Genomic DNA, 27,465 nt, shown 5'->3' with positions numbered 1-27,465 from the left:
AGATGAGTGTAGAACCCATGACATTTATAGGGTTTCCGACATTAAAGACCTTAACTAGTATATTCACTTTCTCAAGAGAGCAGCGCTATTATGCACTTTGACAGTAACAGATCCCACTTTCAGGGAAGGGAATGTAATTCAGTCATCAAAATGTTTGCCTTGCGCCAGGCAGTGGTGGCGCACGCCTTTGATCCCAGCACTTGGGAGTCAGAGGCAGGCAGATTTCTGAATTCGAGGCCAGAGAAACCCTGTCTCGGAAAAACAAAACGAGAGAGAGAGAGAGAGAGAGAGAGAGAGAGAGAGAGAGAGAGAGAGAGAGAGAGAGAGAGAGAAGAGAGAAGAGAGAACAAGGAAGGTGGGTGTTGTCCTCATAAGCACCACCCAACTCCTATGAGCAGAATCTCTCATTGCCTCATCTTTTAGACTAGACTGAGTAACCAGTAAGCCCCAGTCATCTTCCTGTCTTTGCCTCAGTACTGTGATTGATCAAATCGATTACTACCGTGGGAGGTGTCATGTGCCACAACATGCATGGGCAGGTCAGAGATCTATTGCAGAGTTGATTTTCTCCCTCCACCTTTACCTGTGTTCTGGGAATTGAACTCAGCTTGCCAGGCTTGGCTCACAAGGGCTGTTTGTAAAGCTTTCTCACCTGGTCCTGCACCTTACATTTGTACCTGAGTTCTGAGGATCAAAAAAAAAAAAAAAAAAAAAAAAAAAAAAAAAAATCAGGTCTTTAGACTTGTGAGGCAAACATTTTTTTGTTTTGTTTTTTTGAGACAGGGTTTCTCTGTGTAGCCTAGGCTGTCATGGAACTCACTCTGTAGACCAGGCTGACCTCAAACTCAGAAATCCGCCTGCCTCTGCCTCCCAAATGCTGGGATTAAAGGCGTGTGCCACCACTGCCTGCTTGTGGTCTCTCCTGTACACAAATAATCCCCACTTGCACCTAAACACATGAACCTGCACACACATGTGTACATACACACACTGAACCACTAAGCTCCTGAATGTGGCCCAAGCACGTGTGTGACATTAGACAGGCAGATTCTCTCAGCTTTGCCAGACCTGCTCATTCAGTCTTGCCCCAAACCCTTCCAAGAATTTTGATGTTGATTTCTCAACTTGGCCCCTCTTCACCTTCCAACTAAGAATCTGCATTGCAAACAAGCTTCCAAATAATCCTGCTGGCTCAAGGGCTGAGTGTAGGACAGGAAAGACTAGTGAAGTGCCTATATGGTTGCAGGGCAAGTCATTTAAACCTGAGCTCAAGCTGTTCTTAAAGTGGAACAATACATATATCCTACTTTGAGTTTTTGTTGCTGAAGTGAAACACCATAACCAAAGCAACTCAGGAAGAAAAGGGTTTATTTGGCTTATGCTTCTGAACCACTGTTCATTACTGAAAGAAATCAGGACAGGAACTTGGAGGCAGGAGCTGATGCACAAGTCATGGAGGGGTGCTGCTTACTGGCTTGCTCCTCATGGCTTGCTCAGCCTGCTTTCTTATACTACCTAAGACCACCAATCCAGCAGTGGTCCAACCCAACCCACAATTGGCTGGGCCCTCCCCTCATCAATCACTAATTTTTAAAATGTCCTACGGATCTTTTTTTTTTTTTTTTTCTGGTTTCTCGAGACAGGGTTTCTCTGTGTAGCCCTGTCTGTCCTGTGCCCTACGGATCTTATGGAGGCATTTTCTCAACAAGTTCCTTCTTCTCCAATGATTGTAGCTTTGTCAAGTTGATATAATGCTAGACAGCATAACATACAAAATATTTTTACTTTTTCTACAAATAATATGTTCCATTTTTAGCAAATGTGACGGATTACAGAATGTTATATATATATATATATATCATATATAACATATGTATATATATACATACATATATATATAACATATATATAACATATATATATATATATAACATATACTCTCTCTCTCTCTCTATATATATATATAACATGGCTTCTGTCTGACATAGGGAACAGCTTTCCTGTGGAAGTGCCCAAGCTTGGTCCACAGGACGGGCTGTGAAACGAATCACTGTACTGAATTGTGAGTGGTGGTGGTTGGCTTTTAAAGGAGGGCTCTCTCTCTCTCTCTCTCTGTGTGTGTGTGTGTGTGTGTGTATGTGTGTGTGTGTGTGTGTGTGTAAGACTGACTGTCCTGGAACTTGTTTTGTAGACCAGGTTAACCTCAAACTCATAATGTTCTTCTTGCCTCTGTCTCAGGAGTACTGGGATTAAAGGCATGTGCTACCATTACCAGTCCTCCAGTGTTTTCATTTATATTCCGAAAAGAAGTATTTTTACATACAGTATTTTACATACCTGTGTGTCCTACTGTACATAACTGTGTTTAGCCTCGTGTCCTGTATATGCATGCTCTTCATTGTAAGTGAAAAAAGAAGCCATGTTGGCCTGGGAATGAAACCCAGGAAAGTCAGTGCTTTCATTGTTATCTACCTAACATCTAATTAAAGCTTATGTCCTTGTGTGGCACCTGAAAAGGAATGAGGAAAGAAATAAGCTGCTTTCTATGTAAATGTCTAATTTTTCTATTATTAAATGAATAGTGTTCCAACTTTAACAGATTTCCATAAAGGACATAATGTTCATGACTTGAAAATACCATAAGTGTCAATCAGATGCTGTCTGGGGAGACCATGAGATTGGCTACCTTCTGTTGGTGAGGAAAGACCTTATGCTGAACCCAGATGCCAGGGAAGTGAGACGCTACTGCTACATGAGCCAGGGTGAGGTGCAGGAGCTACTGGACAGGGAGGCCCGTGGAGAAGAGATCACCCCGTGGTTCAGAAGCATGGTAGAAGAGTTCCTGTTTCCCTGGTGGCCTTATTTAGAGGATGTGTCTCCATTTTTAGAGCCTGACAAGATATACGGACTCTGAGAGGTATAAAGTAATGTTCGAAGCAGGGATTGGGGCTGAGAAATGACTCAGCAGGTAAGAGCACAGGCTGCTCTTACTTGTCCATATTCCATCCCAGCACTCACAAGGTGGCTCACAACTATTCATAACTCCCTACTGAAGGGGAAAAAAAAAAAAAAAAAAAAAACCAACAGAAACTATAAACCACATTCTATTTCATTGCTTTGCAAACTCCTTCCTACCTGTAGTTGTATTAGGTAATTTTCTTTTCTTTTTTTCAAGACAGGGTCTCACTATATAGCTCTGGCTGTCCTGGAACTCACTGTAGACCAGGCTAGCATCTCACTCAAAACCCATCTACTTCTGCCTCCCAGGTTTTGGATTAAAGACATGTGCCACTACACCAAGCTTAGGCAGTTGTCTTGAAAATTATAAACAACCAGTGGATGTTGCCTAATTCTTCTTTGGGTAGGGGCCGTCATTCCTATAACGAATTCAGAGCTGAACAGGACTGACTTGGAGTGAACGGATTCTAACATTAAAAGCCCAGGATGTCTTTTCTGCCATCTCCCTTGTCCTGCTATAACATTTAGACTCAGTAGAGTTTTGTGCTGGAATTCCCAGGAAGAATGTGTCTTTTTTTGTCATCTCTGACCTTCTAAGGCTGATTGCAAATCTGTTTTCCCCCAAATAGCTTCCCTGCAGTGTTGAGATCACTTACCTCACATCCTCCATCCTTATGTGCAACAAACAAGATGTCTGCAGTTGCTAAGACCATGTTAGTAATGTTCCCCACCTGCCTTAGTCAGTTTAAATAATGACTGTCTCTGTAGACATACACACACACATAGACACGGACTCACTCACAAGGGACTCATTAGAATGATTTACAGGCTATAGTCCAGCTAATCCAACAATGGCTGCCTATGTACAGAAGGTCTAAGAACTCAGTAACTATTCAGTCCACAAGGCTGGATGTCTCAGCCGGTCTTTGGTACATGCTGGAATCCTAAAGAAGTGGGCTCTAATCCTAATGAAGGAATGAACTTGCTAGTCAGGAGAGAGCAAGTAGGCCAAGAGCAAGACACTCCTTCTATGTCCTTACATAGGCTTCCAGCAGAAGGTGTAACCATAAAGTTATGTCTTCCCACATCAAAAGACCGGGATTAAAACCGGGAGGTGGTGGCGCACACCTTTAATCCCAGCACTTGGGAGGCAGAGGCAGGCGGATTTCTGAGTTCGATGAGTTCCAGGACAGCCAGGGCTACCCAGAGAAACCCTGTCTCAAAAAACCAAAAGAAAAGATTGGGATTAAAGGTGTGTCTTCCAACCTCAAAGATCTAGATTTGCAGTGCATCTTCTAACTTCAAATTAAGCAAAAATCCCTCACAGCTGTGCTCTCCATTCTTGGGTTTTAGTTAATTCCCTGTGTAGTCAAGTCGGCAACCAAGAATAGGCATCATATCAATCCACTGTGAACAATGACTTTTACCTTGATGGAAACAGACCCTAACTTCAGATCACTGTACTAGTGATATTATCACAGACAGATCTAGAGAAAAATCTAGATCTAGTGAACAAAGTAACCTGGTTAAAAATAATACAGTTTGCTGGTTATAAACATTTTCCTTTTTATGTACTGAATGAACCCCTAGAACAGAGTAAACATGAAATTAAACTATCATTCTTACAAACAAGACAACTGATATCTTTAGAAAAAAATTAAAAATGACGGAGATAAGCTTTTAAAATATAGTCAGTTATTTTTCTCAAGCAAGGAAGGCTCGATCACCTATGTACCAGCAGGACAAGCAGCAAGGCACCAGGTTTCTCATGGCCACTTGTATTACTGTCTATCCCCATGCATGTTACATGATAGGTAAGCACTGTACCAAACATCTGAGGGAAGTACAAGGGAGGGATTAACTTGGTTTTCCATGCTTCCCCCTTCTTGGCTATTGTTTGATCTGGCCATCTTGATGGTATGCAGTAGTGTTTTCTCACTGGTTTGTATTTCCCTAATGATTAGGTGAACCTGAAGAGGTTTTCCTGTGGCTATTTGAACATTTGACTATCTTGTTCAAAGAAATATATATTCAAGACACTTGCCAATATTTGAGTTGGTCAGTGTTCAATCTTACAAATCATGTATACAAAACATGTATTACTGTTACATGCCACTTGCAAACCTCCTCTCCTGTTCTGTGAGAGGTCTCCTTTGATACCGAAGAATTCCGATGCAGTCCTGTTTATGTACTTTCTCCTTTAGTGCCTATAACTATGCTGTCATAGCCAAGAAATAGTCAAATCCAATGTTATGGTGGTTTTACTGCTTTCTTGAAAGCTGTGTAGTTTTGGGAGTCTTATACTTAGGCTTTTAAGTCTCTAATGTGGTATAAGGTACAGTCTGACTTTTGAACATATATGTTAACATTTCCCAACATGGCTACTGGAGAAACAGTCCTTTCCCCACTGTTAGTTCTGGTACACTGTTTAGGATAATTATTTCTGAGTGCTCTACTTTGTTCCAACAATCTGTATGGCTGTCTTTATGACAGTATCACAAGGTTATTAGTATTATTTTGTAGTATATGCTTACAATCAGAATGAGTCCTCTAACACTTTTCTTGTTTAAAGATTATTTAGTGTCTCTCTCTCTAGAGGGAGACCACACATTCCAGCTTCTCCTGCTAGTAGCCAGCATTGCTAAAGGACCTGGTAGGCAGAGAGGCAGCCGAGCGCCTACCTCCCAAGCCAGCATCCACAGCCAGTTCTAGTGCTAACAGCAATGAGAAAGGATCCCTAACACAGTTAAGCTCAAGGTCACATTCTGTGCCTAAATATGCTTCACTCTTTTGCTTTGAGCAGCACTGTTTGTCTTTAGAAAAACCTGCATTATATATGTCGACAACCTTGGTTTCATAATTTCTGTTGAATTTTCCTGACTTCTGCCATCAGGAAATACAAACTCTAGCTAAGTCTTGTTTATCTCCTCCCATTAATTTTTCCAGTCTCTCTACCCTTTCTCAGTAATGTCTCAAAAATTTGAATATAAATTCTGTTAAAAAAAAAAAAAAAGCTTTGTCTGGGACTTTTTTGTTTGTTTGTTTGTTTGTTTGTTTGAGACAGGGTTTCTCTGTGTAGCCCTGGCTGTCCTGGAACTCTGTAGACCAGGCTGGCCTCAAACTCAGAAATCCTCCTGCCTCTGCCTCCCAAGTGCTGGGATTAAAGGCGTGTGCCACCACCGCCGGGCTTGTCTGGGACTTATATGTCACATGAATATTCTATGATTTATTCAAGTTATTAGGCATGCCAATGATTATAGACTTTATTCATGTAGACATTAAAAAATAGGTCAAGATATCAAATTTCATCAGAGAACTAACGCACATTAAAAAGCCAATTTAAAAAAGAAGCCTTATTAAGTCCATATAATTTTAGGATAGAGACTGTAATACGTGTGTACACTACTGGGTTTTGACAAAGGTCAGAAGCTGTCACTCTGACAGGAAGCACTGACAGTTTGAGGACTGTCTTCTAATCTGTGCCAGGGCTGTAGTTCCAGCCTCACCAGCATCCCTCTCATACATTTTTCTGTACTTTCCAGGACACCAATCTTAATTCAGCAACTGTTTATTAAAGAAGACATTTTTTTTTGGTTTTGAGCCTATACCCCAGGCACTTATTTCCTTTAAAAAAGTATTTTTGCTCTAAGAACAAAAAAAGCAAAGTCCTATTCTCCATCTCCTCCTTTTGGCCATCAAATGACTTGCAATTAAATCAAACAAAACGTAAATAATCAAAACTATGGTTTTTGCTGAATGTTTACTTTGGATAAAATAGTTGAAGTTACAATGATACATTGTACTCCAGGCTTAGAAAATAAGGAAGTAATTTGAGTTCTGCCACACTCCTTCTGCCTAGGCCTCCTCCCAGCAGGGGCACTTTAACAAAAATAGGTACTGTGGGTGACAAAAGTCCCACTACAAAACAGTTTTCCCCCAACCAAAGCAGCCTCCTTACACCAACAAATCTTTTCTGAAAAATGAGTCCCTCGGCTGTGAGAGAAGCGTGTCATCAAGTACAGAACCTTCTGTACACAAACATCCTAACTGCTCAGTGACCACAGCGCTGCACGCTTTTAGTTGGCTTTACCAGTTTCCAGCAAAGCAACAAGCATTTAAAAGTCATTTCCATTGTTTCTTTTGGTTAACAGATGGTGATTCCAAATTCTATAAAACACACTATAGCACACCCAGAAATAATTAAGAGTCTAAGTAAACTATTCCAACTGAAGAGGACACTATCTCCTGTCCTTTTTGCCAGCTTTCCTCTTTCCAGAGAATAAGTGCTTGGGCTTCATATCAAACACATGTCTATCTGCTTCCCCTTTCTTCCCCAAGCGATTCATCTTCTTCTGAGCTTTCTTCATCATAGTCTTGGCTTTCTTCACCATCTATACAGGAGAGCACACATTAATGAAAACCACATTTCTGTCCTGCATTGTAATTACCTGGGAACCACTTTATCAAAGCCAGTATTAACTATTAAGATCAGGTTGTCGCAGTTACCATTTTCTCTCAGACCACCACACTATCTGCAGAAACTCAATGATTATCTGAGGAAACCGTGGTCCTTTTACAGTTAGACTAAGACTATCTGTTCAGACTTTCAGAGTAACACACTGAAACTCAGAACCATGAGAGTACATGCTGCCAAACTGGACTCAATGCTAGTATTAAAACCCACAGTTCCATAGTGCACAGTTATAATCCAGGTGGACCTGGAAGCAACCACTCTGAACTCTTAGCCAGCCTAGGATTCATAGTAAAACACTGCTTCAACTCAACACTCACTTCCTAGACTTCCAGATGGAAATGACATCTGAAATGAGAACTTCAGGATTCCATTAGAAAGTCTGCCAGTTTACATAGGTTTTTCTCTTATATTTGGATTTTCAAAATACTAAAATTAAAAAAAGTTTTTTCTCAAAAAGAAATTTCAGTGAGATTTTAAACACCTATTGCATCTTTGAAAAGACATTACAAATAATACCATAGTGACAAGGTACTATCTTGAAGGTAAAACAATTCCCCTAATGACATAAATGAACCAAGTTTCTTTCAGGCTATTTCCTCAAAGGAGAAATGGGGGCCTCTTCCTAGTATTTTGCAAATAGTTGAGACCTAAACCTAGACTATCCATACTTTATGAGGTCATGCCTCTGTCTTCCTCCAGGTTAAGGGTTTCAGAATGGTTTGCCAGAACACCTATCCAAGGCATCCAACTGCTTCTGGTGCAAGTTCCTCTCCAAAGGATGCTACAAAGTGGAGGGTGGAATGAACACCTAGGCTCTTAATCATAACCCTGCTCAAGTACTGGCTGGTGCTTACTGGGGGTTCTATAAAGTAAACACCCTGAAGGCTCTTATTTTCTCTTGTCCCAGATCAAAGAAACAAACCTTGATATCCCGAAGACCAGAAACATCACGTGGAGTTTTAGAGCAACTCCGACTCTGACTCCGGGCTACGGAAGAGGGTGGAACAGATTCTTCTCGTTTTCTTTTCCTAGTGACACTTCGAGATCTTCTTGCCTGGACTGCATAGTGGGCCTGCAACACACAAACAGTGCTCTTGGTAACAATCAAAATCAGTCCAAGGAGAAGAGAAGACAGCCAAGGTCTTAAGAACCATTATCATGCAAGTAAACGACTCTGGAAGGCTTATTGAGATTTACTGGCAGAGGGTCTAGTCTGAAGCCAGGGTTAAGGGTCAAAGGCACTGCTATGCTGCTCCTGTCCCTCCTGAGAAGGTTTCAGGAGTGTCCAGCTCAGCACCCATGCTGGTAACGAGTAAGATGGCGCTCGAGCCATACCTCTTGCACATCCTGTGTGCTAATGTTCTCTACTGGGGAACATCAATCATGAGCAGCAATGACAATGGCTTTGGTCCACACAAAATGAGTGTGTTGAGGTTATAACCTCCTACTCCAAATAACTGACATTTATGTACATGCTATGACATTCACATCAGTCAAATCACCTGACAGATTTCTCAGAAGGTATCCACATTGTTAAGCAACACCTGACTGTGGGTAGGGTTTGGTAGCACGTGCCTGACTACAGCACTGGAGGAGTAAAGGCAGGCAAATACTGAGTTGAAGGCAGACTGGGCAACACAGGAAGACAATGTCTCAAAACAACAAAACCCAGATCACCTGAAACCACGCTGCCCCCTCCAGACTTACATTGTCTTTATCGTCCATGTCCACACCAAGACTACGCATCTCATTCTCTAAGTCTGCCCGTTGAACCTAAAGTAAGGAAGGAAAGATAACTTGTTTTAAGTAAAATGCCTGTTGAAATTTAATTTAAAAGACAAAAGGCAGGGAGAAATAGACAGGTGATACTGTGACGGTCAGATAAGTAGAGAGACACATGCTCTGCTCCTGTATCCGAATGCTCACAGCCCTTATCCTTTCCTCAGGGACTGGAACAGAAAGGACTAGAACATCTGGCCTTTAGTCCTTGGTTTCAGAAGCTACCTGAGGTAAAGGAGCGTCTTTATTAACTATGGCACTTCAGGTCATAGACAAAGTCAGTCAGTCAATCAGTCCGTCTGTCTCTCAGTCTCTATTTCTCCCATCTTCTCCCCCGACCACCCCCCCCCCCCACTTCTCACATGCTCCATTCTCTTCCTAAGGATTAGTAAGCTGCACCAATTATGTTTCTATGGAAGGTCATGATACAATATTACACCATTACATGCAATATTACATATATTCTCTTCTCCAAGGCAGATGACAAAACGGAAAAATGTACCCTAACCTTCCCCTGCCTTTCTGTCTGGGAGCTGGCCAGCTCTGATTACCTTTCTCTAAGACCCTGTTTCAGAGGAGCAAAGGTATGTAGCAGAGAAAGGCTCAAAACCTAAACAGATAGGTGTAGTCTGTTAGCATTAGACGAGACTCTTGCCCATCACACTTCTACAGTCCAGGATCCAAGTACATTTATGCAAAAGCTTTCATAAAAACCTACAAGGAGAGAGTTTGGAGTGATTCTCGAGGCCTAGGTTGCAGGAAAAGGAGAGAGCAGCATTCCCCAGGACTGGAGGTTCCTTCAGACTGCCCCTAGTCAGCACTTCACTGCTTTATGATTTAGATTTTTAAAAACACTTTATAATGAACTGGCAAATGTAATCAACAAAAGAGAACGTTTTCCCAACTCTAGGTACTCTAGTAAACTAATCAAACTCAAAGACAGGATTAGGGGACCACACTCTGTAACTCGAGAGTCGAGCTCTAGAGGCCCAGACCCATGACTGCCGTCTCAGGTAGGGCTACTCTGGTGCAAGGGAACTTGCAGCTTCTCTGGTTTGATGTTACCTTCAGGTAGACAGCATGAGAAGTGAGTGAGGGGATATCCAGCAGAGTCTGCTGCAGGGCTGACTGATGGCTTGATGATGGAGATTCCACCCACCACCCAATCTGGGGTCAAATAAAGGGATCCATGTTTTCAGCATACAGCAAATAAAACTGGGTTTGTTCTTGCTCTGGATCTTCAAAGTGGACCTTTTACAATGATCTATTACCTACTGTAAAATGCTTTTTTTCCAGTTGGGATAACTTTAGTTTCTGGACAGTTCAATTAAATCCAACAAAAACAAACAGTGCATTTGCTACATAGAAGTCATGGCAAGATTGTTCTCGGGGATAAGAGAATGGCTGCATAGGCTAGAGAAGGCACTACAGTTGAGGTAAGACAGATGACAGACTCATGAACCAGACTCTCTTCTCAGCCAACTAAGCACCAAGAAAACCTTGTCTATTAGCAGCCACCATCACATGAAAACAGCATTTTCAAAGCAGGAATGTCGTCCACTGTACAATCTATCTACAATGCCAGATCCTTTTCCTTCCCCTCCCATTATATTTTAACTGCCCACCCAGTACCTTGTCTCTTTTGGGAACCTGCCACTCCCCTACCTCAACTTTCAGGAGGGCTTTGGACACAGGCAGTCAGTCCTGTGACATGGACCTAACTTGTCATTCAGACAAGAACAGAAGTAAGAGGCAGTGACATCCCAATACAAAGCCAAGAAGTACACAGAATCTCGATGTCTTCTGACCCACTCACACCTATTGAGTGGCTCTCCCTATCCTCACCAGTAACAGGGACTGATAAAGTGCCTTGTGGATTTAGGAGTCTCAATCAATAGAAAAATTGATGTAAAAATGTTAGCACAGCCATAGTAGCACACAGCTGTAATCCTGGCACCTATGGAGCAGGAGGAGTCAGGACCTCCTTGGCTACAGAGGCTCAAGGCTAGCCTGGACTACATGAGAGCCTATTTAACAATTACCTAACACCCTAAACATCATCGTCATCAAGTGTAGTTTGAATTCACATCAGTGCATTGACTCAGTCTATAACAGGGATGCACCTGGAGTGGCAATGCACAGAGAGAAGATGGGGTGTGCCACCATCTGCCATCCCCAGGTAGTAGAAGATTACACCGGATCCAGCAGGCAAGCTCGGATCTTGCCTCTGCGATGCTCAAGACTGACCTTCTTAGCAGTTCGGGGCATCCTAGGTCCCTGTGTATTCTTTTCTTTGGACTGTAGAATTTTCAGCTTCTTCTTTTCTCGAATTTGTTTTGCCAGCTGTCGGATTTCCATCATTTCCTCGTCTTCACTCTCAGAGTCACTGTCATACTCCCCAGCAGCTGTTCTTAGCTCTTCTTCCTTTTCCAACTCTTCTAATTTCTTAAAAAAAAAAAAAAAATCATAAAGTTAACAAAGATAAACTTGCATGGAAGTAAGTGTAGCAACATATTTACAGGAATCATGTTTCCTTAAGCACCTGAAGATATAAGAATGTTGTATGGTCTAGTCACAACTGGGCCCCACTTGAACACAGTTAATCTCATGGAGAAGGGGATGTATGAAGGCCAAAGAGACAGCATAAACACTGTATGCACTATTTTCTGCCAATTCCACTTCATCTTTAAAGATAAAAAACGTAGGGACCCCTTCCCTCATTCCCTAGTGTTCCCAGTAGATACACAAATTTGCATAAACTCCCATTCATCGTCCTCTCAACTAGCATACTAAATTAAACACAACTACACTGGTTACAAAATGAAACTTTAAATACATATATAGGTTGGGAATGTAGCAAACTGACAATGCCTAACAAACACAAGATCTTGGGTTGATTCCCCAGCAACACAAGTGCGTGATGCACGCATGCGCGGGGGGGACGGGCGCAGTGCGACACATAGAGCCAGTGACAGGATCTCCACTGGAACATCAACACAAGCAAAATGATGGAGCTACTGCAACTCAGTGTGGAAGGCTGAGCACCACAAGGACCACACTGAACAAAAGAAGAATAGAGATCAGTGTCATCTGAATGAGGAGTGATGTCTCCAAGAGAGCAGAGAACAGGGTGGAAGGATGCCTAAGGGCATAGAACAAAATGAGAACAAGGAGTAAAAGTTGGTGAAGTTGTGTTTGCATCTTCTAGTCATGTCAAAGTGGGGAAGGTAATTTAAAAAGCACTGCATACCTTCATGATAGCAGGATCAATATAATCAGCAACATTGTGGCCTTCCCAAATCTCTGGAATCTTATCATATTTCTCATATGAATTCATTAAGTCCCAGTATTCTAATATTAAAAAAGAAAAAGGAGTCATGTTTGTGGTAGTTTCTAGTATCTTCAAGTACTGTGCCATCAAAACGACTATTCTGGATACCAAGTAAAATCACTTTATAGCCTAACAAAACAGCTGGGTTCAACACCACTTATCTTACTACTAACAAGAATGACACTGACCCATATGTCCAACTTCCAAATACTACAAAAAAATCCTTTCATCTGCAACAACAGGAAATAATATGAAAGACATTTTATACAGCTCTGTAAGTCTGCAACTTCCTTCTTTCTTTCTTTCTTTCTTTCTTTTTTTTGGTTTTGAGACAGGGTTTCTCTGTATAGCCCTGGCTGTCCTGGAATTCACTCTGTATGTAGACCAGGCTGGCCTCGAACTCAGAAATCCGCCTGCAACTTCTAATCTTCAAAAAAGTAGAAACTTGGAGGCTGGAGTAAAAACTTGACTGCTCCTCCAGAGGTCCTGAGTTCAACTCCCAGCAACCACATGGTTGCTCACAACCATCTGTAATGGGGTGTGATGCCCTCTTCCGGTATGTCTGAAGACAGCTACAGTGCACTCATATTAAAAAAAAGAAAGAAAGAAAGAAAAAAGTAAAAGCTTATAAACCAATAAACTCAGTGGAAGACTTTCACTCACTGAGTTCCTTTCTTTTTTGAAACACTTTTTGTACAACTGACATGCCAAAACACCTTACTTACTCTGAAGATCCAAAATATAATCATCTCCCATTTCCAGCTCAAGATCTCGTTCCTGCAAAGAAAATCCCCAAAAGTTTGCTTTAGCATTTATGTTCCCAGATGCTTTGCAATCTCCTTACTTATGAAACAGTCTCTGACGTTTTGTACATCTATGTCTATCAGGAGGGCTGTTTTGCCCACCTAGTGAACTATATATCTCATGGACTTTGTACACTGCAGTATGACATCAAATGAAAAGCTTCATTCAAGAGTATGCTAAGAATTCACCACTGTGCCCCTGAATCTTACAGGGCTCAACCCTGGGCACACTCAGTTTGCAATCTCCTGCATCAAATCTGCTTCATGTGGCTAAAGCCCTGGCCTCTGTTATGTACCCACCAACCAGTGTTACTTTTTCTAGTGCACAGGCAGGCCTTCTATCCCATTCCATAAGAAACCCAGACAAAGAGGTCCAGTAACCTACCGTCTTCTTCTTGGGTTCTGCAATCTCCATTCTCTTCCTTCGAGCTATCACTCCTTCTGGGATGAAAGGGGGTCTCTCCTAAGAAGACATTGTTTAAAGTATATGAAATGCTTTCCCAAGTATGAGAGAAACTTAAAGGAACCAAACACAAAAAACAAAGGCAGTCTGCAAGGGAGACACAAAACAACCCAAAACAACTAAAACAAAGTGCATTCTGGGCAGTGAGTTTTGGAGCCAGAGTGGGCAAAAGGAATGAGACAATCCCCAAAATTGATTCTATAGTTTATTTGTCAAAAAATAAAAATAAAAAGTATCCTAAAATATATAAGAAAAACACATAGGAAAACAGTAGGATGAGAAACAGACAGAAACCTAAGTATGTTTAGGATTCAACAGCATTAAATTCATTAATTAGCTGAGACCAATGACTAGCCCATGAAATGAGGCCCACAAAAAGCAAACCATACCTCCCTAAGGAAAAAAATAAATTCAGCACACAGAAAGCTTCTATTCAGAAGAGAAATGAAAGCAAACAATAGAAACAAAACCATGAAAATACACAGGAAAACGACAGTAAAGTATTTTAGAAACAAATGTTGTCAGTTCTCTCTAGAGCCCAAAATCTAATAACTAGAAAAGAAGTACTGATGTTAATATTCTGAAAATGTGCAGCTTTTTTGAGATGTTTAAAAACAACAACAAAATAAAGAGGGGCTGGAGAGACAGTTCCATGGTTAAGAAAATGTGTTGTTCCTACAGAGGACCTGTGTCAATTCCCAGGACTCAAGCGGCTCACCACTAACTATGATTTCAGTTTTGGGGATCTGATAACCCCCTGGCCTCCACAGACACCAGAAATGCACTCTGTACATATTTACAAAGCAGACAAGGAAAAAAATGTGATAAAGAAAAAACTTTAGGAACTTATATCCTGAAATACAGATTTATTTGTAGTAACACACATATAAAGATACAGACTGCTTATAATGGCAGAAAATAAAAACTTAAAAAAATATACTTCCCACCAGAGCTCCCAGGGACTCAATCACCAACCAAAGAGGACACACGGCTCCAGCTGCACAGGTAGTAAAGAATGGCTTTGTGGGACATCAATGGGAGGGGAGGCCCTTGGTCCTGTGAAGGCTTGATGCCCCAGTGTAGGGGAACGCCAGGATGGGGGGAAGCAGAAGTTAGTGGGTAGGTGGGTGGAGGGAACACCCTCATAGAAGCAGGGGAATGGGGGATGGGACAGGGGAGTTTTGGAAGGGAGACTGGGAAAGGGGATATCATTTGAAATGTCAACAAAGAAAATATCTAATAAAAAGTTATATATAGCCGGGCAGTGGTGGCGCACGCCTTTAATCCCAGCACTTGGGAGGCAGAGGCAGGCGGATTTCTGAGTTTGAGACCAGCCTGGTCTACAGAGTGAGTTCCAGGACAGCCAGGGCTGTACAGAGAAACCCTGTCTCGAAAAACAAACAAAAAAAGGAATTGGGCAGTATTTATAAAAAGAAAAAAAATTATATTTCCACTGGATCAACTGCATCAATTTTAAAAAAGGGAGGGATGGCAATGTGTGATAATTACACCCAAGCCACTTCTAAGGGACAAAGCTACTAGCAACAGATGCTGATAGGAAGGAGAGGTGCACAGAACCCTTTACTTCAGCTGTGCACGAGCTTTACCTTCCACATGGACATTTGACTTTATCATGAATGAAAAAGTAAACCTACATGTGAATTTGTGTACATGTGTAACAATCTGCAACACCAGGAAGACATGTGGCAAGCAGCGGCCGGCCAGCACAGCAACACAAATCTGCCTTCGAAGGGCCACCTTACCTTATCATCTCTCTTGTTTGGCACAGCTAAGTGCAATCTGTTCAGAACCTCATTCACTTTATTTCCTTTCATTTTCGTTTCTACTCGATGAGCCAAAAGCCTATCACAAGCCTAAGAAAGCACAAAAACAACAGTCACAAAGCCATTCGACTCCAGTCCCCAACCTCACATTACAAGGAAGAATCAAGTCCTCCACTCATCCAAAGGCTGACAACCAGTATGGAACATCCTACATGTTTTCTTTCAGCAGGCAACCAGGTTCCCCAGAGGACTTGAACAATCTAAACAACTAATCCTATTCAAGGAAAACAAAACAAATAAACCCACCTACATTGTTTCCAATGTCAGTAATTCCTAAAATACAGTTTCCCACCACAACTGATCTTTCTAAAACAAAAACAATGGCCCCGAGTTAAAGAAGCACCAACCTCTGTTTTAACTTGAATGACACCTTCCTCAGTCAGGGTACTGGTCTCGATGACAGGGAATCCTTCACCCTGCAAGTCTAGAAATATTTTCTAGGAATTCAAAAGAAAGGAAGTGAAAGGCACATTACTGTTTTCCAGTTTCCCAGAGGACAAAGTATACTGTTTTGCAAATGGAAGTTGCAAACACTATCTGCTCGACATCTAGAATTTGTTTTTAACTCTTGAAAAATGGCTTTAAGTTAATTATTACGACAATTTATACAATTAAAAATATATAAATAAATAAGTGGGACAGCAGAGTCAGGTGGATCTGAGTTCAAGGCCAGCCTGGTTTAGATTGAGGTTCCAGCACAGTTGAAGCTACACAGAAAAATGCTGCCTCAAAAATAAAAAAAAAAAAAAACTTCCACAGAATCAAACCAGATCAAAGTCATGTAAATCAGAAACTCTATGGGACACTCTGTAAAATCTCCCCTACTCCCCAACTCCCAGTACTAGGGATTGAATTCAGCTATAAGCTCCCACTGACCTACGTTCACAAACTCAAGTAATTTCCCAGGAGGAAAAATGCAAGAAAAGCAAATGACCAACTTTTATTGTTTTGTTTTAAAAAGGCAGGCCCTTGATTTGTAGCTCAGGCTAGCCTAGAACACGGACACTATGTAACACAAGCTAGCTTCTGCCTCGGCTTCCACCTGCTGGGATTTCTGATGTATATAGCTCCTTATATAGCTCCTCATGCAGACAAGAACAACTTTTCAAAAGATGTTTTCAATGTTATTCCTTTTTTAAAGTTTCTGCTAAAATAGCCCAAGAGAATTCTTTAGAAAACATAAAAATATTTATTAAGTTTCATTTTATGAAGCACTAAGACTCTAAAGAAGGGACTCAATATGCCCTTCTCAAATGTCATGTTTACAACCTCAAACATCTCTCTCGTTTTGAGACAGGTGACCAACTTCTAATAGATAGTAAAAATTCCCATGAACAAGGTCAGTTTCTATTATCAAGGGACTAGAGCATGATTTTTACAGAAAGCTGGGGTCTTTGAGCACAAATCCACCTGTCACTTAACAAGTGACACCATGTGTAAAGCAGTCACTGAGCCTCCCAGTCATGTGATAACTGTTAATTGCCATTTCCATGTGATAATAAACCCACTGCTAAAGGATAGGCTCTATATTACAAGTGTTAAGCAAGCTGTAGATTTTTAACAGCATCCACTTCCCAATTCATGTAATACCAACAACTGCAGATGTAGGCACTGTCTTTACTAGAGAGAGAAATCAGGGACCAGAAAGATGGCCTACCTATGGTGATGTCAGTTCTCTACCAACAGCTGGAGAGTAATCATTTATCCAAGCATTACCTTCACTGGCCAGACACTGGGCCTCAGCAGGGTGACTCACTTTCCTACCACACTGCTGAGTAGTGAAGCTGGACCTGAGCTATCCCAAAGCCTGAGCGCCTGACAACTTTTTACTTCACTTCTTAAGCCTTCCTTGTGCTACCCACTTTCCTCACCCTCCTCCTCTCTTCAATGCCATTTAGACTGACAAATTAAGATTACTTATAAAATATAAAGGTTTTTTGTTTCTCTACTTTTTAAGATAAACTGATTCTCTGACATCAGTGTTAGATAATTAGTAATTTAAAGAATACAGGGTGCTGCCAGCTAATCTCACCACGTGGGATGGACAGACAGAAGTATCAAGAGTTCAAGGCCTTCCAAACCTACATTAAACCTGTCTTTAAATAAATAAGTAACCAAACAAAACCAAAACTTGCTGTGTCCTGCCCTAAGAAGACAACTTAAGACAAGCTAATCCTTTCCATAAACAGAAGTCCCTGACTCAGGAACCTTCCACCTTGGTTTTAATATTTCACTCTAGTGTATTGGTTTCAGAAGCCAGTATACATTGGCTACCTGTGCAAATTCATACTGTTCTACCCCAGGGCTTTGCATCAGGAGTCTGTGAGCCCAAGGGTATTAATTTCTGACAAACTACAGGGTAAATGTGAAGAAGACTTCTACTCAGGGACCACAGTGAGACTGCACAAGTCTGTGTCTCTCAAAGCATTTATCCTAAAAACTGTCTACTAAAAGGGTTAAATTGTTTGAAAAATTATGACTACCAATGCTGGCTACCTCATGGATAATGCTAGCAGACACTAACATGCTCACAGCTCTGAAAAGGCCATCTTCTAAGAGCTTAGAAGGTGTTTTCTTTTACTCACATGTCAAACTTACTTAGCTACATATTCCTTTATATAATCAAGTAAGCCATACTTAACACTCGTCCTAAAGAGAAAGTTGTGGGAAATACTTCCCTAGAACATTTGATATCCTAAGGCCTGGAAAAGATAAAAGCAAACCTCTCAGTATCTGGTTTCCCCTTGGGTACCAATTTAAAAGCAGTCCTTTCCTAAGGAAGCATATTTCCCAATGGTTCAGTGTAGCAACCCCCAAACACAGGTGTTTCTACAGACTGGACACAGAGCAGGAATCAGGAAACTGTAACGTCCGACTACTGAATCACTGAAGATCATCTTAGTTCTAGAATAAAAACCTGTTCTGGAAGCACTAAAAATCTTTCTAATGTCTTTCTAAGGACTCAAAGCTATTTTAAAAGAAAGTATATATAATTAATGTATCAGTGACTTACCTGATCTTCTTCAGAAAGTTCAGCTATTCTTTTCACATCACATTTGTTTGCCACAACAATAAGAGGCTAGCAAGGAAGAAAAGAAACTATTACTTTTACACTACAGAATAATGTAGTCCCCTCTCCTTGTCCATGTTTCTGCTTTCTGCAATTTCATTTGCCCAAGTTGAAATCAACTATTGCTATAAAATACAAAGTTGAAAGTTCTATAAATAAGCAATTTGTAAATTTAAACTGTATCCTGTCCTGAGCAGTGCAATGAAGTCTTATCTTAGTGCTGCATTCCAACCAGGACACAAATCATCCCTTTGTCTGGCTTACTACTGTACATGATACCAGGCAGCCAGCCACTTGGTTTATGTAAGTTATCACATCAACTGTCACATCACTAACATCTGTGATCAAGGAATATAGAACACTCAGTGCCATTTATGGTTTCATTGGTCTTAGAACCTGTTACCTACAAGTAAGAAGGTGCTAGCTTGTAAATTAAAGTACTAGTTAGCACACTTACCTTATTGATAAACAGAGGCCTGATATTCTGGAAGAGTTCTAATTGCTCCTTCAACCCATGTCCACACTGTTCAGACAAATCCATCACATACAGAACTGCAGCTCGGAGGTGGGCCAGGGCTGTGATGGCCTGCATCTCAATGGTGTTCCGATCCTCCAAAGGGTGATCCAAAATCCCTGGGGTATCTACAACCTAACAACCAGGCTTCATTAACCAAAGTACACTCACTCAAAAAATGTCTTCGATGGTCTCAGAGTCATTCTCATACACCCAAACCAATTCTAGCAAAACTAGTGAGTAAAATATAACATTGACAACTGCCCACAATAAAACAGACAGAGGAACATGAAAAAAAGCACACATTCTTTATAAGACAAAAACCCAATCCAGGAGCTTGGTATGGTGGCTCACACCAAGGAAGCAGAACTAGGACGGCAGTGAGTTTAAGACTACAGAGACCTACAGAGTGTGCTAAGGTCACCCTGGGTAGAGCGAGACCCTGTCTGTCTCTAAAGAACACATGCAGAGATCTAAGGAAATCTGCAGAGCCCATTAAAAAGATACTGGCCCTGGGAGAAATAAGCCTTTTTTTTTTTTTCACATGAACATCAAAAATCAGAAAACTAGAATAAATGACAAACTCTCCTAACTCCTAAGACTTGGCTTCTTCATCATTTTTAAAGTTAGATTTGGTTGTAAACTACATTGTTCTATGCTTTTCAATAGTAAATGTCATTTCTAATGACAGAGCTTCAAATAACACAAAGAGAATTTTATTCATTAGAAGCATCAGTAAGAAAATAAAATCACTCCTGCAGAACAGAGAAGTCCAAACCGCCAGCTTCCTCTCAGTTACATGAGTGTGGTTTGTCATCACACATCTCCAGTGCTTGGGCCAGTTCTCCTTATGGTAATGGAGAGATTTCAAGTTCTTGGTGAGACCAGAGAAACCATCCCTCTACCTCAGAATTGTCCCTAGAGGATGCTGCTAACCACTGGCTGTATACTAAGTGCACTCCAGGATGGAGATATGCTTCAGCTTTTAGAAATCATCAAATTCTATTAAACCAAAGCCCAGGTGTCTATTCTCTTTGCAGACAGACTCTCACAAGACTCTCTCACCTGCCAGCGCAGATACTTATAATCCATGTGCCCAACAAACAGAGACTTGGTGGTGAATGCATAGGGCTGAACATCCACATCTGCTCTTGTCACCTTGAAGAGACAAAACCAAAAGCGGTATTTTCAGTCACAAGAATCCCATACCACAATTTCCCCCAAACAATCTAAGCATGGCATCCTGACTTTACCAAGACACAAGAATGCTGCTGATGCCCCAGCTATACAACTGCTGATGTTGGGAGGTAACAGGCTCAAAGTCAATCTGGGCAACCTGGAAAGACTGGCTCAAAAAAAAAGGCTAGGGATAGGACTACTTAGTATGGGTGAGGCCCTGGGTAACACACACACACACACACACACCCTACTTTTTGGTTGAAAATAAATTCCCAAGGAATTGTACATGAGTAAACTGCATAGAGGATATTATCCACTTTGGCAAATGCCTGGCTCCCCTTGCCTTACACCGTGGGCCCACTAACCACTCTCTGTTCTCCAAGGTTTGATACACAGTTCATGTTACTGAAGTTTCCATCTTGATAAACTAGTTTAAACCATAATCCAAAAGGCTACATGTAGCAGAGGCCACTGTATCATCCCTCATAGAGCACAGAAAGGTCACAGCAGATTCAGAGCAAGCCAACAAGCATTTGAAACTTCAATTAGAATCCCTGAGAGCATTGTTTGCTACCAAGTCAGGGCAACTGGTAGGCAAAAATAAAGCCTACTGGGCCAGCAAGGTGGCTCACTAGGTAAAGGTGCCTGCTACTATGCCTGATGACCTGAATTCAATTTCCAGGAACCACACAGTAGGAGAGAACCAACTCCTGCAAGTTGTTCTCTGATCTTCATCTATCTATCTTTCTCTCTTCTTTCTCCCTCCCTCCCCACCCCACACTCATACATAGCTTCAAAGCAAAAATGTTCTAGTACTGGGTGAGCCCTAATATGTCCAGAAGTAGCAAATTACTTTTACTTAAGTGTCACACCAAAGCTTAATAATTCTACTCAAATAAAGAGAGACACAGCTCAAACATGAAACCCATGTTAATAATCCCTGACCTCTGAAAACAGAGGCAAGAGGATAGCAGGTTCAAAGTCAGCCTAGGCTACATAACAAGATCCTGTCTCAGAAAAACAAAAGAAACAAACAAACAAACAAAAAAAACCAGTAAGTGAAAGAGAGAGAGACTAACTCAGAAAATCTCTATTACAAAGAAAAACATGTCTGAAGACAGTGACAGCATACACATATAAAATGAATTAAAAAAAAAAAAAAAAAAAAAAGAAAAGAAAAGAAAAACATGAAAGTTGACAGTCACCAAGATAACCAATCACCCAAGTAGCTTTAGCCTAGGAATCTCCAGCTCAGTGAGTGCCCCAGGCATAAGAGCATCCCAGAATGAGCTGACAACACTACCATACAACACTCTCCAACTAAACAAAAATTAACTGAGATGTCTCAGCTCCTGAGAAAGTGTATGGCACACAAGAATCAAAATGAATGGTCTTGGCAATCACTACTTAAATATAGGTTCAGACAATGAGGGAAACCTTCCAAAGGAACCTGGATGCTTAGGCATTAGGATCTCCTGAAAACAGGGCAATCTTTATTAATGACTAGCCAGAATATTCCCAAGCACATTCTAAATCCCACAATGGGAATTCAGTAGTACTCTGACCTAAGTTAATCAGAGTGCTGATTTAAAAAAAAAAAAAAGCCACTTACCTTATTGATGAAGCTGGATTTCCCAACATTTGGATACCCACACAAAAGCAGAGTCCTTGTATTTGGATCAATGGTTGGCAAGCGAGATAAATGTTGACGTACTATAAAGAGTTTAAAAATTGAGAATTTAAGATTGGCTTGAAATTGTACTTTCTACGTCACTATGGTCTAGGCTCATAGAGTTTTAATAGCCTTAGATGGCACAAATTCCTCACTGTAGCTTTTTGGGGGGCAGGGCAAGAGGAACACACACACTGGTTGTTGAACTTAGAGCCGTAGCCTGCTAGGAACATGCCGCATCACTGAGCTATATCCCCAACACTCTTTTTACTCTGAGACAAAGTCTCATAAAACAGACTGTGCGTTCAATTTTCCTCAGGCAGGCATTGAACTTGCACTCCTCCTACTTAGCCTCCCAAGGAGCTGGACTACACTTCTGTAATTGCAGATGGAGAAAATGAGGGACATACAGAGTAACAGAAACCTCACAGATATACATGAACACACAAGTGTATTTTCCAAATATGGCTACACCAAGAATCATGTACTGTATCTACCAATCTGCTATTTCAGTTGCTTTAAGTCAAAGTGAGACTAAAAACCATGCTTGAGAAAGATGTTACAGATACTTGGTCCACAGTATATTTTCAAGTACGCATGCTGTAAGCTAAAGTACTTTCACTTAGTTGTCTCACCTGTAACCCCAGCACAGCTCTAGCAATGGCTATACTGAGCTATCATGAGAACCCCACAGATCTACAGGAACCATTTCAAGGAAAAAGAGCACAGTGCCCAACAAAATGTTTGTAGGGCTAGGGGTTAGCACAAGGTCCAATTTCCTATTCAGAAATTTCCTATTAAATAAAAGTGTTTTCAGGTGAATGTTTTACTTACTAAATATTAAAAACACACCTTTACTGAAACTCCAAAAAATGAAAACTACAAAAAAAAAAAAAAAAAAAAAAAAAGAAAAGAAAATGTCCCAAGCCAGGCCGGGCAGTGGTGGTTCCCAGCACTTGGGAGACAGGTGGATTTCTGAGTTCAAGGCCAGCCTGGTCTACAGAATGAGTTCCAGGACAGCCAGGGCTATACAGAGAAACCCTGTCTCAAAAAACAAAACAAAACAAAACAAAACAAAACAAAACAAAACAGTCCCAAACATGAAAGAACATAGAACCCTTTGCTTTAAGTATAACAAGTACCTTGTTCCAAATACTCCAAACTCTGCCTCTGTCTCTTGATGATGGTACACATTCGTCCAAGGGCAGCACGCTTCAGCTGCTTGCATCGGTACAGAGAATCACCATATTTCATAAGTCGCACATAATCTTTAGCAACACTTTGAAAAAGAGAAACATCTAAGGGTTTGCATTTTTTTGATAATAACTTATAAGATACTATAGTAAGAAAACACCTTACTTGTCCACCAAGTTTTTGGCAATATTTATTTGACCTAGAGCCAACTTGTAGTGATCCTTGTCATAGAGAATATTCATCAAGTCGGCGTAAAATGGATGGATATCCTATAATGAAAAGATGAAATACACATCGTCACTCTGTTCTGACAGTTTCTTAGCCTTAGGTAACAAACAAGAGAGAAGCAGCTCCCTTTCCTCTTTCTTCAAACCTTCCCCGGAACCCCCTCTCCTGGCCAATAACCGTGTTAAATCACCCCTAAGGAAACAAGCAACCACTTACAATCACACTAAGCCCCATCCTATTACAGTGACAGTACTTAGGACCCAGTTCTCCCCACAGACACTGGGTTCTGTGCGCGCGCACACACACACACACACACACACACACACACACACACACACACACACACACGGCGTGGGGGATCCCTAAAACATTTCACTAATGTTCGCAGGAAGAGAAGCAACTGATAGATCAGTTATTTCATTTCTCCTCTGACTAATACATCAACCTGGCAAATATGACTCTCTGAAGGCTTATATTGTATAAGTCACTTACATCCAACTTGGGGAAATCTGAAAGAATCTGTGACAGTCTGTCATGGTAATTCTGCTGAGTAAATTTGACTTTTCTCATATAAAAATGTCGAATTCGATGAATTTGATAATGTTTATGAATAACTGTTGGAGTCTTTCGTTGAGTCTTGGATAACGTCAGGTCAATAAAGTCCTAAGATTAAAGAAAATAATTAAGATAAAATTCAAACATGTACTTTCTATCTATTTGCTTATAACCTTCTTAAAATATTAATCCAGTACCACATGGTTTAAACTACAAACTTTACTTTTTCAAAATCAATTGCTTTATATACAACTTGAGTCATCTTTATAGTTTCTGGTTTTTATGAAAACTTGGTACCCATTACCAAGACTAAGATAGTTGGGAGAGTCTCCACACTCCTCAATGCCCGAGTGAAAGGGACAGTACTGGTGGTGTCCTTAAGTGCCAAAGCCCTGCTTTAATTATGCCTTCACTCAGCCCCTACACCAAGTATGCCACCATGATCAACCAGGCCACACCTTACAAATACCCAGCCCCTGTCCCTGATAATGGGAATGTGCTTGATGTGCCCAGTCACCCCTAGGACCCTCGTTTGGAGTGGCTGAAAAACCTGTGAATACTCCCAAATGATGGAGGAGGCCCCTCCCTTGTCACCCCTCCGATAAAAATGTGCCTGGGTGGAGGAGAGGACTTGCTAATGGTTGCTGAGATATATTTTACCCCATTTTTTTTTTAATGCTATTTTAACTTTCAAATTCCTAGAAAAACTCAAGAATAAATCAGAAGAAAAAGAGTCAGTTCTTCAATTTCAAGGACTCTGTAGCTTTGATTTTAAGGAGGTATAAAATGAAAAACCTAAAACCCATCATCTAAAATTTCCTATGTATGCTGAGGAGACTATTTGAGGAGTTGAGATATTTGTACTTATTCACTTTTATCCAACCATATAAAGCTGTTCTACTTTTCCTTGATCACTTACATTAATTCAACAATATTGATCATTTTCTATAGACAGAATGAACACAATGCTGAAAACAAAACAATGAACAAGGCACCAAGATCTGATGAAGCAAAACCAAAGGCAAGCAGGTAATCACATACAGTCTGCCAAGGATTGTGAAGAGCATGAACACTCAGGCCTGCTGCTCCTCTACTCTGTTCCTTTCCATGGTCCTCACATCTTTAGGGGGACAGTAAAAGTTGCCTACTGAAAAGTTTCTCCAGACTCACCCATTTATCAGTGTGTTCTTTGTTTTTGTTTTCTCCCCCCTAAACAGGGTTTCTGTGTGTAACCTTGGCTGTCCTAGAATTTGCTCTATACACTAGGTTAGCCTCAAATTCACAGAGATCTCCTGCCTTTGCCTCCTGAGTACTGGGATTAAAGGCAAGTACCACCACCACCCAAATCCCTGATATTTATAGTTTATAGTCAGGGTTCCTCCCCTTAAGCCCTCACCCACCAAAACAGAGAGATACTTGAATTAATTTTATAAAGTGGCACAGTACTTGTATGTAGAAGAATCCACATATATTTGTCATATATGGTAAATAGCTGTAACTATATGTAGAGAATGTTTCTTACAAAGTCTATGTGCAAGGCCTTGTGCATGGCTGCTCATGCCTTTAATCCTAACACTCTGAGGCAGAAGAAGCATATTTCTGTAAATTCCAGGCCAGCCATGGCAGCCAAAAATAAACAAATAAACAAACAAAAAAGGGAAAATAAAGTCTGTGCACATCAAATACAGATGAAATTTTCAAATAGTGTTTTGGACCTGTGGTTGGTTGAATCTGGATTTGAACTCAGACACAGAGGGCCAATTGTATTTCACACACTTTCCCATCACACTGCTGTGTGTATAAATGCATTTAGTTAAAGACGCAGACTATTCTTATGTACATCTATACACAGAACCTAGCACACACTTCTACAAAAGTACCCCATACTCTTCAGATTGAGTTTTTATTTCCAACCACCAAAGGATTCCCATCACTCATCTACACATATGCCCACTCATCTGCTTCCTAGAAAGAGACCTCATTCAGGGAAACAGATACACACTGCGCTAAATTCTTTACCAGGTCAATTACATTTAACAAAGTTCGTTTGACCCAATAAACTCTATTTCGAGTGAAATTAAAGAATGTAAGAGTTCCTTCAGCGTGCGCTTGAGAAGCGGTTGAGACAGTCATGAGGGACTAAAACACAAGATGTGATTACTACATGTGGTTTCTTTCCAATTACAACGAACTCGTGAGAAAGTACCAGAATGGTTATCAGAAATAGGAAGAAAGGAGAAATACTGAGACGTGTGAGGAAAACAACTCTATATTACTAATGAAATATATGATTTGTGTCTTTTTGAGACAGGATCTTTCAGAGACCCACCTGCCTCTGCCTCCCTGATGCTGGGACTAAAGGCGGGCACCGCCACGCCCACCAGAAAATACTAGTTCTTTACAAAACTTCAAACCAAGCTCCTTCAGAGCGGTTGTCTTAAATACCTACGCTGGGATAAACTTAATGATAGTCACATTCGTTCCTCTAATTGATCCTGCAATTCAGTGCCCATGTCTTGCCAGAGAAACACGTGTATCCTTTTAGTTTCTTTAGCCTACCTAATACTCGACATCTTGGAGGAACTTATCTTGCTACGTTACATAAATTTGGCCTGGCTACTTGCGTGTTTAAAACCAATTGCATTTTTTAAGTCCAACGACAAATAACAACTACCTAAATTTTTTTTAGTCTGTGACAGCACGAATCAAGTTTTACTTAAAGGGGAGGGTACTACGTCTGAACCTAGAATCCTAAAGCAGGGGATCTCAAGACGTTTACCACTGACCACTTCAGGTTCCTGCCTTGCTCCTTACTGTGGCCACCAACCAGAAACTTGTCACTTGGCAAGACATACAAGAACCACAGGCTCTGGTCCTGATGTCTTGGAGGGATTCTAGGGTTCGGGGCACCCATGGACAGAGGGAGAGGGATTTGGTTTCAGAGAGTGGGACTGATGTCCGAGGGTCCCGAGGACAAAGCCTAGCAAGTGGGGCTCCGCACTTAGGGCCGAGTGGATCCACAGTGTCCTCCCTCCCCCAGTCTCGGGGAAACAGGCCTGAACCCTCCCTGGCGACTCGTCATGGAAAGGGAGATCAGCGTGTAGGACCTCGGTCACACCTACCTTGGCAGACGGTACCACCGTAATCTTCTTGAAATTGTAATGCGCCATGCCGGCGGTGGAACGCACGAGGAACCCCGGAGAAGTGGAGGACCGGACTTCCGCCGTCGGGTGGGCGGGACTTCCGCCGTCGGGGTGGGCGGGACTTCCTCCTTTCGGCGTGACAGAACTTTAGCTGCCAGGCTCAAGCGTTGCATCATTTCCTTAACAGGCGTGGCCCTCACGTTCGCCTACACTAGGAAGTCCGACAGCGTCCCCGCTCGGCCGGGAAGTCCGCCGCAA

General features: G+C 41.3%; 1 protein-coding gene across 1 annotated transcript; it reads right to left on the bottom strand.

Annotated features, from left to right (window-relative positions):
• Positions 1-6,207: 6,207 nt before the first annotated feature.
• Gtpbp4 (GTP binding protein 4) lies at positions 6,208-27,342 on the bottom strand. Its single transcript, XM_034510574.2, has 17 exons — positions 27,187-27,342; positions 24,002-24,172; positions 23,447-23,550; positions 23,230-23,366; positions 22,028-22,128; positions 20,302-20,394; positions 19,180-19,371; positions 18,666-18,731; positions 16,000-16,089; positions 15,572-15,682; positions 13,731-13,808; positions 13,268-13,319; positions 12,462-12,562; positions 11,459-11,656; positions 9,140-9,205; positions 8,355-8,504; positions 6,208-7,349 (listed from the first exon to the last, which is right to left on the bottom strand). Exons 1-17 carry the CDS (start codon positions 27,232-27,234, stop codon positions 7,197-7,199), a joined length of 1,911 nt encoding a protein of 636 aa, XP_034366465.1. The 5' UTR covers positions 27,235-27,342; the 3' UTR covers positions 6,208-7,196.
• Between the last annotated feature and the right edge of the window lie 123 nt (positions 27,343-27,465).

This window comes from Arvicanthis niloticus, chromosome 8 (genome assembly GCF_011762505.2).
Source record: "Arvicanthis niloticus isolate mArvNil1 chromosome 8, mArvNil1.pat.X, whole genome shotgun sequence".
NCBI classification, from domain to species: Eukaryota; Metazoa; Chordata; class Mammalia; order Rodentia; family Muridae; genus Arvicanthis; species Arvicanthis niloticus.
This window is presented reverse-complemented; position numbering and strand designations above follow the sequence as displayed.